General features: G+C 38.1%; 1 protein-coding gene across 2 annotated transcripts in view; it reads right to left on the bottom strand.

Moving 5' to 3' along the window:
* The window catches only part of vps16 (vacuolar protein sorting 16 homolog), a 100895-nt gene that overhangs the window by 53221 nt on the left and 29984 nt on the right, over positions 1-17690 (bottom strand). For both annotated transcript variants that reach the window (XM_039755871.1, XM_039755872.1), the window contains exons 5-6: positions 11045-11189; positions 7819-7937 (exon numbers count right to left, since the gene is read on the bottom strand). In XM_039755871.1, coding sequence (XP_039611805.1) covers positions 7819-7937; positions 11045-11189 — 264 coding nt within the window. The remainder of the gene's footprint in view (positions 1-7818; positions 7938-11044; positions 11190-17690) is intronic.

The following is a 17690-nucleotide window of genomic DNA, read 5'->3' as shown; positions in this document are numbered from 1 at the left end:
ATAATCTGGATGCATGGCTAAAGGAGGAGGACTTCTAAAGGATCCTGAATTGAATTGTTTCACAGAGTGGAGGAAGACGAGGCAGATAGCATTGTCTCCAAGCCCAACTGAGGTGCGAGGTGGAGCCAGTGACATGAATTGTCTAGCCAGTGAATGACACAGATGAGTGCATATGAAACTGCATTGAAAGAGTCAACCAAAACTAGGGCATTAGCAACACTTTTATATAATGGTCAAGAATAAATATATCAAAAGTATGATTTCCTCAACACAAATCCAAACCACAACCTGTGCCAAGGTTGCGTAAGAACCAATTCCATGCTCAAATCGCGATGTATAAAACCTAAACTTGGCATAAAGCCACACAGATTTTCACGCTAGCTAAAACCCTGGAGTACACAAGTTCTCCACTCAGTTTTGTAAACTGGCGGCACCCAGCGTCAAAGCAGTGCTACTGTTCCAGTGTAGCTCCCCTTTCTTTTTTATATCCACAACCCTGACGCGGCTTTATAAATACACTGAAATTAACCGCATATTGTTTATTAGTTTAATGCAGGGGTGGCCAACCAGTCAGAGACCAAGAGCCACATTTTTTACTGTGTTACTGCAAAGAGCCACATCATACACATGGGCACACATGAACATCAACCATCCCTTACTCTCTCACACACACACACACACACACACACACACACACACACACACACACACCTCTGCTCAGCCACATTTATTGTAAATGTCACACACCAACATGATAATGACAGAAATTAACTCCTACAGTACTAAAACCACAGGCCAGTCATTTTCAACAATGAACACACAAACTCTCAGTTCAACCAAGTCCACAAACAAAAAAATAATAATTTACAATAGTGTTTTTCTTTTACTATGCATGTTGCTTAGTGGGACTTCTGGCATTCCTTGCCTTGAACAATCCTCTTCAAATCTGGCTTGTATTCCATTGTTGCCACTCAAAGCAATTCTTTCACATGGGTGTCAGTCAGAACAGATCGATGCTTTGATGTCACGTGTTTCAGGGTAGAAAACACAGACTCACAGACGTATGTTGACCCAAACATTGACAGTATCTTAAGCGCAGCCCGTTTGACATTGGGGTATTTTTCCATTGGCACACTTTTCCAGAACTCAATGGTCCCTTCCCTTAAAGCAGGTTTCAGTTGGTCCTCCTCACAAAGATCGATCATCTCCAACTCAGCTGCAGCCTCATCTGTGACTAGCAGGGCTTTCAAACAGTCAGTCTCCGCATTAAATGGGTCGACGAGGAACGTAATCAGTGGCCTTTTCAGTTGTAGATCATGGAACCTGGTCACAAAGCTTTCGTGCAGGTTTTCAACTAGTGTTGCATATCTGGCTCTTTGCTTATTCAGGGCAGCGCTGGTGGCTTGCCCGCTGGCTTTTATAAGAGTGGGAAAATGCATTAAATTTCCCTTTTGAATATACGCCTTGAACAGCTTCAGTTTGTTGACAAACGCAAACACACTTTGCACCAGCTCAGGCAGTATTTTTAACTTGCCCTGCAGAGTCAGGTTCAATCTGTCCAAGTGACACAGCATGTCGATCAAAAAGGCCAGATCTATAATCCATTTGAGGTCAGAGAGCTCGGGATAGTCTTTGTCTTTCTCTTCCATTAACAGTTTCATGGCATACAAAAGCTCAAAGAAGCGAGAGAGTAATTGGCCTTTTGACAGCCACCACACAGTGAAGTGCAGCGGCAGGTCACCTGGAAGCCCTTGGTCAAGCTCAGCGATGAAATTCTTGAAATGCCTGTGGTTAAACGCATGTGTGCGGATGTAGTTGACGATTTCCATCACTGGCTTCATGACGCTGTCTAAATTCAATGATTTAGACACGAGTTGCTCCCTGTGGATGATGCAGTGGAAATTCCAAAACTCGGGAAATGTTTGGTCAGCTTTGCATAGCCCCACAAGCCAGTTCACTGATTCGATCATGGCAGTTAGTTTCGGTGTGGGAAGATTTGCTTTCGCAAATACAGCCATCATTGTTTCTTTCACATCTATGCCACGGGTTCTTTCTTTTAATGGCACAATATCAAGGAGCTCTCCTTTGATCACACAATCGTTTGACACAAACTGTGCAAATATTGCCAACTGAGGCTTGTCTTGTATGTCACAACTCTCATCCAATGCAACACTAAAATACTCACATGCTTGAAAGTCACAGTGCAACTGTGATTCAATAGCCGTGTTAATGTCCAATATTCTGTGTTCAACAGTGTGGCGGGACAGTTGGACATCTGATATCATGCGTTTTTGTTCGTCGTTTTCAGGAGACAAGATTTCAGCAACGTCACTGACACATTTTTTAATGAACTCCCCTTCATTGTATGGCTTTTTAGCCCGTGCAATGTTCCAAGCCAGTTTATACGATGCGAGTGTTACAGTCTCTGAGCGCTTCGTAAATTTTTGGAAAAACTGTATCTGCTTTTCTGCCTGAGTTTTCAAAGTGACCAACTCGTGCTTGCGAAGTTCAGTCCCTTTTGGAAATTCCTGGTCGATGTTAGCATGGAGTGAGCTGAAGTGGCGCTGGAGATTTGAAGCTTTGAAATGCGCTAATGACGCCTGACATATTAGGCAGAATGGCTTGCCATTACATTCAACAAACAAATATAAACTCTCCCACTCTGTTAAAAATGTCCTGTGTTCATCTTCATATTTTCGTTTTGCTGTGCATTTTTTCCCTGCCATTTTGAGAGCGAACTTGACACAAATTGTTTACTTAAATGATCTTGCCCCTACTAGGAAACTTTGCGGTATTTTAATCTCACACACATGCGCATTTGACGAAAATACCGTAATGAACTCAAGCGAAGCGAACACGAACATTAAAATAAAAAACACGAACACAAACTTCAATATGAACGTAAGAGCCGCATGAAACCTGGCAAAGAGCCGCGGGTTGGCCACTCCTGGTTTAATGCATCTGATTGTAATTAACCTGTCACAATATAATGGTCCACAGAATGGTCAAACTATTCTAAATACCATAGCTGCTTTAGCATTGTTACTCTCACTGCAAATTCTTCTTCTTCTTTCAGCTACTCCCGTTAGGGGTTGCCACAGCAGATCATCTTTTTCCATATTACTCTTACTGCACCACTCAGAGTATTTATATCACTGTATCTGAGTGTGGAATCATAGCTCTACAGCAGCTGATTGGAAAGAGAATTATCGGTATACAGTGATCCCTCGCTATATCACGCTTCGACTTTCGCGGCTTCACTCCATCACAGATTTTATATGTAAGCATACCTAAATATATATCACGGATGTTTCGCTGGATCGCAGATTTCTGCGGACAATGGATCTTTTAATTTATGGTACATGCTTCCTCAGTTGGTTTTCCCAGTTGATTTCATACAAGGGACGCTAATGGCGGATGGCTGAGAAGCTACCCAATCAGATTACATATTAAATAAAACTCAATGATATACAATATGCTTCCGGCATGGTGCATCGCATACTTAAAAGCCCGAACAGCACGTATTGATTTTTGATTGTTTGCTTTTCTCTGTCTCTCTCACTCTCTGCTCCTGACGGAGAGGGTGTGAGCAGAGGGGCTGTTCGCACACTGGCCTTGAGGATACAGACGCTCCTTTAAAAAATGCTGAAAGACTACCTTTACATTGCTCCCTTCCTTGCAGCTGCTTTGTCGAACGGTGCTTCGCATACTTAAAAGCCTGAACAGCCCTATTGATTTTTGATTGTTTGCTTTTCTCTCTCTCTGACATTCTCTGCTCCTGACGCACACTCCTTTGAAGAGGAAGATATGTTTGCATTCTTTTAATTGTGAAACGGAACTGTCATGTCTGTCTTGTCTTGTCATCAGTTTAAACTTTTGAAAAAGAGACAAATGTTTGTTTGCAGTGTTTTAAAGTCCCTGTCTCTATAGCCTCCTGTGTTTCTGTGCAAATCTGTGACCCAAGCGTGTCAATATAAAAATAACAATATAAATGCAACCCTCGCGATCAAGGAGGGATCACTGTAAATCTCTTCATCATCGAACAAGTTGCACTATTTTCATAGGTTTGTGGTTGTGTGTAAGAACTGTGTGTATGTGTAATTAAATGTACAATGATAATAATATGATATTTGTAATGTCTAATATGTCTTATTTTCTCTAATATATTGGGTAATACAAGTGTAATGGTGACTAAAGGGTGTTATTTCATGTCTGGAGGGCTCTAATGTTAAAAAACGTATTTAGAAGGTCGTAAACAGGTTTTCTATGCTCTAACTGTGAAAATATTCGATTTATAAATAAAGAATCCTACTTCGCGAAAATTCATTTATCGCGGTAGAGTCTTTAACTGATTAACCACGATAAACGAGGGCCGACTGTACAGCATCAAGATAACACTGTCTCAGCCATGCTGCCTATTTGAACTGCTCTTATATGGCAAACACTTCAGAGCCTTTCCTGTAGGGACCTCGCAGTTCAGAAACAGTTTCATCCCAAGAACTATAAACGTTCTCAATCAGTCCATCAAGTGCTCCTTGCAGAACTGTTTGTACTTATTAGTACAATCACCTCACTGTAAACTTGCGATACAGTTATAATATTGCACATCCTGAGACACTTTATAAAGTGCGTATTTACATATGATGATGATATCATTTTTAAGATGAAATGCAGCAAAATATGTTTATGATACTATACAGATAAAACTAACTTCATTTAAATAATCTATATTGTTAATAATTAAACACTGTGTTGCAGTGCTAGCATGGAGCTGGTGCTCTGTTCAGGGATTGTTCCTGCCTCACGTTGTATTCTTGCTGGGGCAGGCGCTACATTGGAAGGATAGAATAATTAAACATGTACTACGAAGATATTTAAATGTTCCTTAAAAGTTTTGAAGAATCTGCGTTCTAAGATTACAGATGGCTTGACGACAATTACAGAACTGATTGTGTGGCGATTGGGTATTTGGAGAAAGAAAAGCAAGGACAGGAACTGGGGGTTAGTACGTTTGAAAGAGACAGTACTACTGCAATAAATTATTTCATTGAAGGTCGCGCACGTCACAGCAAGCATCTAGTGTGAGGCATGAACAATCACTGTGCCACCGTGTTCCCATGTTTAACAACATTTTTTAACTCCTATCATCATGAAAATTATATCAAGTATTCATCTCAATATTTTAATTATTCAGAGAACTGTCATATCACGAATATAATGGATTCTGTGTCCTGTCAGAGGAAGAGAAAGCCCGTTTAAGAAGCACATAGTGATTCACACACATAGAGCACATAGAAACAAATACAAAACAAAGCATTTAATGAGCTACTTTAGTTAAGATGTGATTTGAGAAACTAGTAAATTAAATGATTTTAAGATAAAGATTATGATGTTCTACTTTAATGACAAAACAATGTGATTAAAGTGGAAATTTTGAGATTAAAGTTGACATTTCAAGCTTTTTTCTCATTCTGTCCCTATTTTTTCTTTTCTTTTCTCTGTACCCTAATAAGCTTTCATATGACACTTAGACGGTGGGCTATGACTCTCTTATCATGGCGAGTTTGATATCTGACAACTTTTTTTTTTCAGGCACTGTGCGACTTTGTGAACTTGAGCTTTCGAGTTTCTCCCACACCCTATGTCACTCAATCAACTTCCTTTTGTTGTTTATACCACTTGTCTGTTTAAACTGTTTAAACCAACAAATAGTACATTTTTCCTTGCCTCCGCTTGGTATTCGCTGAAATTCTTCTATTTCCCCCCGTGCTTTTGCCATTGCCTTTTCACAGAATGCTGAGATTAAGGGCTATTTATATTGATTTGCATATTCAAAGAGGCGTAATTCTGGGAGGAGTTTGGGGAGTGGCAGCAGGCACTTGCACATGTGTTACTTTTCACACTGACCAGGATTTATGGAGCAGAAGAACGTGGAATTTGAGAATGCACAGATTTATGCATCTGGGATTTTTAGTGCGTACAAACATTTCCACTTTTGTCCTTACACCATGTTTTACTGTGAATTCTATGCACGGCGTTATGCATGAGGCCCCAGGTCATTAAAATACATATTCACATTCCTCCTATGCTAAATTACCTTTGATAACAAAGCTTCTGATAACAAACTAATGTCTAGGAATGCACTTTGTTAAGTGAGCTATTACTGCATTATGAGATGATGGTAAACATTTAGATAGAGTGGAATTCTCACAGGTAAAATAAGAATATTTTATATACAATATTTATAGTGCATGGAGTTGCAGAAAAAGACAGTCTTTTACTGACTAATGAATATATTTTGCATTTTTCAAGTTAATGTTATTTTTTCACTTTCAACGTATACACTAAAGATGCCGCAGAAAAACGATCATAAATGAAGTGCTTTTTAATCAATTAAAAAAATTCTGCACAAGACAAACCTGTCTTGTGGTTTAAAATGGAGTTGATGGTGACTAGGTATGTGCGTTTAAAATTTTGTCTTTTTTTTTTTTTTAATATATCCAATAGATCCTTGTTGAAATGTCAATGTTTTAGATTTCAAAAATATACCTAATAAAAGTCTGAGGTATGTTTATGACAATAAAAAGAAACTGAAAGTACAAATTCTAGGCACTTTTTTGTGCGATTACAATAAAAGTACATCCATCATTTTTGATTCACAACAACTATGCCAGAAAGTGCATATGCAATTGAATAGAGCAAACAGGGCTACATTGCATTGATGGTGCTTGAAGTTATAACTAGTAGTCCCAAAGGTATGCTGAGAATATTCCATCTGAAGACCTACAGAAATGTATTCCACAAGTTTCTAGCACAAATTATTCTAAGGAATAATTAAAAGAAAAGGAACAACTATTCATGATCTCCCACTCCTGAAGCTTTCTGCAGTTTCAAGTTTTCATGTGACTCAAAGTACTAAAGCTGAAAGTGAAGTGGGGTGAAAAATAGAGACCATATTATCAATGCAAATGCCGTTTACTATGAAACCGCCGACTCTATAGATTAGCTTTTATGTAAAGTGGCACAGTAGAGCATGATTTATGCATTTAGCGCCTTGGGGTGAATTTTGCACCAGTCATTGAGTGCATTTACCTGAACACAAATAACTGGGCTAAGGTAAATAACACAGTTAAGACAGAAACCTGGCTTCTTAAAAATCCACATTATATGGGTAAGTAATCTTCTGGAGTTCTAGTTTGTCATTATGCTCCAATGTCATTAAACTGCGCAAAAAGTAGTTAAACATTTGCAGAAATGTAAGACTTCATTATATTAAAATGTTTAAAAATTCCTCACTTATGTCTAGTCAAGCTTGAAAAAAGAGGAAAAAAGGATGGTTAAGAATCTTCCCATTGAAGTGAAAAAATGGAAATCATACTCATTAAAACAAAAATTAATGTGAACTAGTTTTGTTCACAAATCAACAGTGTTATTTTTTTTACAATTTAAATAAAAGTACCACATATAATCACAATCATTTGATCAATCCAAAATTTAGGATCAACACAGATGTGCATATATGTAAAAGCTCAAATTTTGCTTAAATTTCGGAGATTACTTAAGCAAACAAATCCTCCAAAAACACAAAGTAAAATATTCAACCACATTATATGTTATTTTCACAAGAAAAATTACAAAGTAAAAAGAAATCTGGCAGTCCTCAAGAATAGACAGCATTTTTTATCTGGTCCCCTGATTTGCTCAAAATCTTGTCAATATAAGTATACAATGACATTATGTATGATTGGATTATGAAATATTTCTTGTAAAAGCAGAAATCGCTAACATATTATGTTATCACTGTTCTATTATTCTTACCACAGATGTGCATGAATCACTGTCCAAAACATATATATTTCTTCCACTTGCCAAAACCAGTTTAGTCTGTCTATCCTGTGATATTACTGTCCAGCAAGATAATCCAGAAGTTTGTAGTCCTGCAAGGAAACCAACATGCTTTTGCAACAATATTTCAAGCACAGGCATAAGTGTTGATGATGATGGTCAAAATTATAATAAATAACAAAAATGTGCAGAAACAATGAAAGGCAATCTAGAAGGTAAAATGCATCATTAAAAATAAACACTCCCTACAGTGCAGATTTTAAAAATGTTGTATGTGCAGATGATAACACCAAACAAAAGAAAGATATTCACAATGTGTCCAGATAAATTAAACTTTGTTCTTTTCCGGAATAAAAGGGGTACCTTTGTCCAGGTAATAGTCACAGTACTGACAGTTTCTAAATATCTGATAAAAATAAGTCACTGCAGCCTCCTGTTGCTTTGATTCACATGCCTCTTTCGCTTTAATGGGCACAGCTTGGCTATATTCCACTATAGCCAATTTTGTAACTAAACCAAGGCAGATATGGAGTTTCAGATTTCACTTTACTGGAAGCAGCCTGAGACTATTTGAAACAATAAGATTTATGAAATGATCTTTTTCATTTAATTATTAGGGAAGTGCTCAGTCTAAACCAAGAAAAAAAAATTCTTTAAGTACTAATCAAAAATTACACTTTATGATGTTTAAGTTTTACTAGCTATGCTTACTTGTTGCACACAGGTAATAGAGGAAATTAAAAAATAGTCGATATCTCTTGACCTATACATTCCCTCAACATTCTTCCTACTCTTTCCTCTTTACTATAAATTTTGAGGTGTATGTCACCATTTTGGTTTGATATCATGATCTGAAGTTTAATAAACTTGGACTTGACAGACCAGATCTAAGTTTTTGAATTGGAAATCTGGCATAAGGGGACATTCACATTGAAAATTCCAAATTTGAATTTGAAAACTCTGACTTCCCACTTTAAATGGAATGCAGCATCAGACTCCAGGTACCTTACCTCCTGTTTTTTACTACCACCATTTAGGCATGCTGCAATAGACCAGCTTTTGATAAAAATCAGCCATTTTTTCAAAAAAAGACTTGATTGGTGATTGGTAAATTGGCTGATGACCAAAAAAAAAAATCTTTTCAGCCCTGCTTTTTTATGCTTTACGGTAATTTAGCTGCAGAGTTCCCATACACAAGGTATTACGGTAATTGAACCAGTGGCATAGAAGTGGAGGCTTGTTTAGCAAGAGATGACTGAAATATTAGTCTGTACATTAAAGAAAAAGGAGTAATAAACTAAGAAAACTGGGAGAGTCTTCCTGTGCAATTAGACGCCAAGAAAAAGTACTTTAATGAATTCAGACCTTTTCTATATTATTTAGACAGAGAGATAGAACTTTATTTATTGTGTACTTTAATTATAACAAATTTTTTTTGCAGCAGCACCTTACATTTTCAGTGGAAAAAAAAATGTTGGCTTAACAGCAAATTGTGTCTTTTACTTATAAATCTGTTAAGTATATTAGTCTTGCGTCTCCATGATAAACAACTTCTGAACATTTGATACATTTGTTGCTTTTTTAAAGATTTGTACTATATTCATTTTTTATTGCTGTGTGTCATACAGCACATGTTTTGGAAAGAAACAAGTACTACAGTACATAATTAAAATATTAATCCATGTTTATAATTACACCTCAAGAACTACAAATGTCTAGTTGATACACTGAAAAAAAGCACACCTGTATGAATACAGGTATTTTAGCAGCAAAAAAGTTGTATGTGTATAGGTCATGTATATTTTACATTTAAGCAGTGTTTAATTGCCAACATCAGTTAACTGATTGTGTGGGAGTGTGTGTGTGTGTGTGTATAAGCTTTGTTTCAGACAGGTACATTACAGAAAAAATGTAACAATATGACAGCTTCTAATTATGAGAAGCATTTTATTTTCTTTTATTTTATTAAAGTATGTAGTTTAAGGATTAGAATTTTTATGGTCACTGAACAATAAGCCTGTTGTTAATAAAAAATGAATAGATAACACCAGTGGTCGATAGTTTAATTATAAAAAAACAGACACAAACCTTCTATGAGTCTGGTTATGCAGGACTTTTGTGTAAAAAGTTTTTAAATGGATAATGGGAAAAAAAAAATCGGAATTGGACGATCAAGTAATATGAAATTGGTAATCGGTATCGGACTTAAAATTCTTGATTGGAGCATCCCTACCATGAATAGTAGACAGGCCCCTATTACCCACTGTGAAAACATAATTTGTATTCTTGCATATACTACTTTGGTTGCACTTCATTAGTATTTAGCAGTATATTATTTGCTTTGTTGTCATTTAAATGCTCTATTTTAACTCCCTTTTTTTAATAAAAAGAAATGTGTCACAATTAGGAATTGAACTCTGCACCCCTAAAGTACTGTGTCATCATCCTTACCACTGAGTTACCAAAAACAAACGGACCAGACATGCACGCACATACACACACAACACGTAGGGTTTTATTATATAGTAGATAGATGAGAATTTACAATTGCAAACACATTACATTGATATAGAATATATACTTCATATTGTTTGATATTTATATAAAATTGATCTAATGGTTTCTCAGATGCAAATATGCAAAGTTTACTCTATGTTGTAACCAAATGAACCAGACTGTGTATTATTTAGCTAGCTACAGGCTGTTGATTAAAGAAGATCTTACAATACAGCCTTTGAGATCTTTGCTTCAAACCTACTAAAATATTACTTTAGGCAAAGGTTTATGGAACACTAGTACATTGAAAGAAACACATTCTGTAAGCTACCTTCATCAAGGCAGTACTTATTACAATATAGCTTCTCTTAAAATACTGTTATCAGTTTATATTCCAAATTAAATTATTTCTGCATGTTTGAACCTGCCACATCTTCAAACTTCACCACATTGCAAATGCGTTGTTGTACCACTACTGATCAGACTGGGAATAATTTTTACTACATTATCAGAGTAAATAAGCATAAATAATGCAGATCACCTTGCATTCTTTTTCTTTCACAAATTTAAGCAAATTCTAATTAATGTTATATTAAATTAATACCACATTACAATATGATTATACCCTCACCTGGTGGGAAATTATTTGAATCCTTATAGAATCACACTTATGCAAAAACAATTCTTGTTTTTTTTTTTTTACCTGGTACATCTGGTAAGCGCCATATTTTCTGGTCTTCAATATTAGTTACCACAGAAAATCTGTATGCTTTAGTCAGTATTGCAACTCCTGTTCGATAAGCAGAGTGGAATATTTTGGCTTCAGTCACTGAGTTTTGGGATAATTCCTGTGTTAATAAAAAAAAAAACTATTTTGAAATAAATATTAGGCAAGACTGGCTACAATGTTCCTTAGTCTGGTAATTAAAAAAATGTCTAAACCCTGCTCAAACCTATCACTGAATGTAAATTATTAATACTGTAGTATGTAACAAACTAATGATTTTATGCTCATGCTATCGAATTTTCCAAAAGATTTACTTTTCTTTTTTTAAAAACACTTTTAAAAGGTATCACATGTTCATTGTTAAGGATAGCACTACCTCTAGTCACTGCACAGTATTAAAACAACTTTAATAACCCTGAGGTGGAAGTATTAATACAGTTAAAATAAGAGATCAAAACTGCTTTAAACAAGACTAATGGAACCTGAAAAGTTTTATTTTTGTACTTAATGTTGAAATGTCCTGTAATTTGTTTTGCTGCTTTTTAACTAACTTTGCATTTTACTGGCTTTTCAATTTGTTTTGCACATTTGTAGTTAGGTGTCACTTTAGAAGACACAGAAGAAAAAGTATCACCAATACCAGTATCATTGATGACATAATAGCAGAATATAGAAAAAAGAAGAGTTGGAACAGAAAGAATGACATTATGAGCATCACAATACCAATTTCATGATGCAGAACACAGTTTTCCCAGTTTATACATATTCTAATATACTGTGCAGTATGAACAACTCTTTAACAGTCTGTTTCTTTTAGTAGAAATAACCTTATTAAAGTAGGACGAAATTTAACAGCATCCTACAATAAAAAATCTGCTACATAAAGATTTCTACAACATTTATTTCCACTACAGTATTTTCATAAGCTGACCAAATCTAACTGAGCAGCATACTCTACATCAAAAAACTTTTTGTCAAAATTCACTTTAGAAAAAATATATGACGCATAATATATGAATAAGCAGCAACATATGGCCCTTAAATTAAAAGAGATAATGCTCAGCATTTTCAAACATTGAGCAACTACAAGGCTATGTGTTATAGTGCTACCTAAGAAAATCTCACAGTTTAAATATGTATACATACATACACACACACATATACAGTATATACACACATACATATTACATTCTTGGTTCTGAATCGCAATCTGATTATTTAGCTGGTTACCTACCAGGTAACGCTTGTGGTTGGCTGGTCAATTGGCAAACATCAACCATGTTCTCTCAGTTGTAAAAAGCAGCTCATAGATATTTGAAATATATATAATATAATATATATATATATAAAATATATATAAAATATATATATAAAAATATATACACACACAAACAAAATACCCGTGCTTCGCAGCTTGGCGTAAGTACTGCCTTAAAATTTTTATTAAGAAGAAAATGTAACCTTTTTAAACTGAGGGAAAATATACCAATAATTATTTGTTAAAGATCTTTTTGTATACCACATTGTCAGTTCGGCCCTTTGATTGTAATTTGACCAAGCTGTGCACTGAGCTTACTCTTGAGCATGCAACATACAGTTGGCCATGGTGAAAAGTAATCTTGTTTCAAATCTCACAGCTTGGATTGCTGCTGTCATAATCGGTTTGAGTTTCATGGTTTGTTTCAATTCACGGTATTTGCAGAACTTGTGTTGAAGTGACATTCGGCATCTGTCAAGCGTTGTAAGCATATAACCGGTTAACTTCACATCCAGCTTTTGAGAGTTTAAACATTCATAAACATCAAAGTGTCCACTACTGAAATCGTCACCTGTAAATCTAAGATGTTTAAGAGGCAATGGCAGTTGTCGAAAGGTGTAAAATATTTGGCCATTTGGTACACTTGAAAGCAACAACCCGAACAATTCAGCGGCAGCCATCAACTCACATGCAGAACCATAGGTGAAGGGCTTAAGCATTTCACTCTTATAGTGCTCCTGTGTAGTATAATTATCTCCTGTACCGTCATCAGTCCACACCTTGAACCTGTCCCAGTCATTCAATACATAAGACACAATGTTCCTCCGGATATCAAGAGTGAGCCTGATATGGCCGTGCAATATGTAACAAAGAGAATGGAAAAGGCAGGTGCCATCTCCGGGCATGGAAACCACTCGGTAAGTGACAGTTCTTTGATCGATGGTGATCACCTCGATAGACATGTTAACGGTTGGAACGATAAAGGAAATGGGTACCTGAACAATGTAAAGTAATTCTAAAATACCTACACAATAACTACAATCGTAATAAATGAACAATAAAACAGCAGAGAAGCCATGGATTAAATAAAAAGGCTGTTGTTATCAGCAGGGAGACGTGAATCCCGTGACGAAGCAAGGAAGGGAATGTAGAGACCAGGCGACAGCGGCCTAATATAGGCAGGCAGCCAACAGCGTGGGAGGCGTTGGGATGGGGACCGCGCGCCTCACACGATGACCGAGCTGCAGGTTATGGATGTATATATGTACGTAAGTAGGATTCAGTTAGCGTTGGGAACCCGCATACCAAATTTCTTGAAGATGGGCGTATAAGTAACAAAGACTGTTGGAAAGTTCAATATGGCGGCCGACAGTGGCTTCATACCAGTGAAATAAGTACGTACATCGGTTTCGGTTAGCGCAGGGAAGCCGCCTACCAAATGAAGATGGGGCCGTAAATAAGAAAGTTCAACATGGCGGATGTGGCAAACGTTATCGACCGTTATGACCGATACGTGTAGAATTTCGAAATTAAACTTTTGTAAGTAAGCTGTAAGGAATAAGCCTGCCAAATTTCAGCCTTCTACCTACACCGGAAGTTGGAGAAATAGTGATGAGTGAGTGAGTGCTTTGCCTTTTATTAGTATAGATATATATACATATATACACATATACATATATATACATATACATATATACATACACATATACACATATACATATATACATACACATATACATATATATATATATATATACATATATATACATATATATATATATACACATACATACATACATATATATACACATACATATATATATATACATATACATATATACACATACATATATATATACATATATACATATATATATATACATATATATATATATACATACATATATACATATACATATATACATATATATATATATACATATACATATATATACATATATATACATTGTCACACACGCGCGCATGGGAGGCAGCTAAAGGGCTCGAGTGAAGGCAGTTCTGAGCCATGCCGGGATGTGGCAGAGCGCACTAACTCTCTTTCTCACTTCCCTGTAGACCTAACCCGGGAGGTTCCACCTGTCTCTCTGGACGTCACTTCTGGGACCGAGCCAATGGAGACAGACCTTGCCAGCTCCGGCCCCCCTGATGTCACATCCGGGACTAAACCAATGAACAATGAACCGTGCCCGACCCTTATGACCTCACTTCCTGTCTCCCCTTTAAAAGCCTTCCCTTTTCCCTTCTGTGTCAGTCTTGTTTTGGACTCTGTTGTAAGCACTACAGTGCTGGTATTTGAAAAGAAAACGAAGTTGCAGCCAGGATACCAAATTACATGGGTGGCTGCCCCAAACCTTTTTCTGTCTTTGACTCGTTTTGTGACAACATATATATATATACATATATATATACATATATATATATATACATATATATATACATATACATATATATATACATATATATATACATATATATATATACATATATATATATACATATATATATATACATATATATATATATACATATACATATACATATACATATACATATATATATACATATTGTCACACACGTGTGAATAGGAGGACGTTGTGTGGACCAAGTAATAGTAATTCCACGCCAGGCCAGGGAGGCGGGTGCAATAAACCTTCTCTTGCTATCTCTGCAGACCAGCCGCAGGGAAAGCCCATCTGAATCAGGAACGTCACTTCCAGTTCCGGCGCCCAGAAGAACGTCACTTCCAGTTCCGGCGCCCAGGAAAACGTCACTTCCAGTTCCGGCGCCCAGAAGATTGTCACTTCCTGTCCCGATTCCCAGACTGATGTCAGAGAGACATCACTTCCGGTCAACCAACATCACTTCCTGTTAATGTCACTTCCTGTTTGATCATTTATAACCGCCATCTTTGCAAACCTTGAGCAGTTCTGTTTTGGACTCCGTACTGATTACATCAGTGCTGAAACTTAAAAGACTCCTTTGCAGCTAGGAATATTATATGGGTGGCTGCCCCAAACCTTTTATACGTGTGTCGAGTGGCTTCATTTTACAGTGGCGTAGCCGGCAGGATGATAACCTCCAGGAGAGAAAGGAGGATAAACCTCAACCTAGGCTCGACACACACTCCTATACCAACAACCTGTCAGATGGGTAAGTACCGCTCCCGAGTTGCCGAGTGGGCGTCAGTTGGGGCGTGTTGGAGAAAGCTTGACTATGCTTCGACCCATCATCCTTTTAAAGGTCTGGGGAAAAATAGTCCGGGAACCACAGACTAGAGCCAAGTCGTCAGGGGACGCCTTGGGTTCTTATTTTGGCCACCTGGGTGTGGGGACTGCCTCATCATATCCCACAAAGGGCAAGCCCTTTAAAGGTGGGGAAAACCCAGGCTGGCAGGTGAAAAACATAATGGCCTGGACCTATAACCCAGCTAAGGCAACCAGGAAACAGGCCGTGGCTTTATGGGCTAAGGTGGTTGGGTGGCTAAAACCCCATAAAAAGTCCAGCCACCAAATAGCGGAGCAGGTGGCCTGCGCTTTGTTGCTCCGAAGCCTACCCGAAAAAATCGCCCAGCCGGCCTGGGAATATAATAATATTATCTCATTAATTGAGATGATAGACCTCATAAAGGCAGAAACCGCCTTAGGAAGGTCAGAATGGAACTCAGGTGAACCCGGGCGTGCTTGCGTCCCTAACACAGAGTCCCGGCTGTAATCCGAAGCATATTCGAGTGGAATCTGATACGCGCCGGCAGGCCCTGCGAAGCAGCAAAGGGGTCTCGGAGTAATGTGGGAGGAGGCGGTGCGCTCTCGCTAATCCACTGGCTTGTTCGCATACGGAGAAGTACTAGTGAATGGTATTAAAGTAATCGCTCTATTCGATACCGGCAGTAACATTTCCATTGTTGCTCGCCATTTGATATTACCGCGACAATGGTGTAAAAATAAGACCTGCATTACCTGTATCCACGGGGATGTTCGGTATTATCGATCCGCCAACTGCTTCATCTGTCGGGACGGCAATTTAAAGAAGTTAATGGTGGCTGTGATGGATAATCCTCCTTTTCCCGTGATACTAGGGAGAGACTGGGTCAAAATAAATAGCGGTAATTCAGGCGCTTCTCCCGATCACTAGGTCTAGTCACGGACGCTGATTCTGCGCCCTCAACTTCCTCCACGCCGTGTTTACAGCCGGCAGAGGAGCGGACTTCGGCCTCTGGTGATGACGACGAAACGCCAGGGACGTCGCAACCCGAGACGTCATCAGTAAGCGCCACGACGCTCGGATGAAAACACGCCCCTTGAGGTCGAATCCGATCCTCTCTCACGTCTGCAGTTTCAATTCAGGCAGACGCCGGCTTCATTTAAAAGGGAGCAATGGAATGATGACTCCTTAAATTTGCAAAGAATGCAGTCGTTCTGATAGGCGGCCAACACCTCGCATCCAATGCCACAGGGTCCTCACTTTGTGCTTAATAATGATCTGTTATACGGGTAGCAGAACATGAGGGGCAGATGAGGTCACTGTTGTTAGTACCAGCGGACTTACGGCGAGAGGTCTGTGAACTAGCACATACCCATCTGCTGGGAGCCCATTTGGGTCCCGAAAAACACTAGAGAGAATTAAACTCCGATTTTTTGGCCGGAATTAACGAGGAGGTTCGCCGCTTTTGTACATCCTGTCCAGAGTATCAATTGAGGCAAATTCCTAGGAGGGACCGTGCTCCTCTAATTCCCTTACCCTTAATAGACATCCCTTTTGAACGGATTGGGGTCGACCTGGTGGGACCCTTAGAACCCTCAGCCAGAGGTCATAAGTATATAATGGTCCTGGTAGATTATGCTACCCGGTTTCCAGAGGCTGTTCGCTGCGCTCAGCTACTACAAAGCTATCGCGACGGGAACTAGTGGGAGTATTTGCGCGTGTTGGGATCCCTAAAGAAATCCTGACGGATCAAGGGACTCCTTTTACCTGCAGAGCGTTCAGGAGACTGCCAAGCTACTTCAAATAAAACATTTAAAGACCGGTATATCATCCTCAAACCGATGGTCTTGTAGAGAGGTTTAATCAGACTCTCAAACAGATGTTACGTAAAGTAGTCAATGAGGATGGAAGGAACTGGGATCAGCTCCTCCCCCTTGTCCTTTTTGCATATCGGGAAGTTCCACAAGCCTCCACGGGGTTCTCACCATTTGAATTGCTATATGGACGACAGCCCTGGGGCATATTAGACGTTTTAAAAGAAGGATGGGAGGAAGAGGCCCTCCCATCAACAAATATATTGGAGTATATCGCACAGTTACGCGATAGATTTGAAAAATTAGACCCATATTAAAAACACATATG

This window comes from Polypterus senegalus, chromosome 6 (genome assembly GCF_016835505.1).
Source record: "Polypterus senegalus isolate Bchr_013 chromosome 6, ASM1683550v1, whole genome shotgun sequence".
Taxonomy (NCBI): Eukaryota; Metazoa; Chordata; class Cladistia; order Polypteriformes; family Polypteridae; genus Polypterus; species Polypterus senegalus.
The sequence above is the reverse complement of the archived record's forward strand: the minus strand, read 5'-3'. Positions and strand labels throughout refer to the sequence as shown.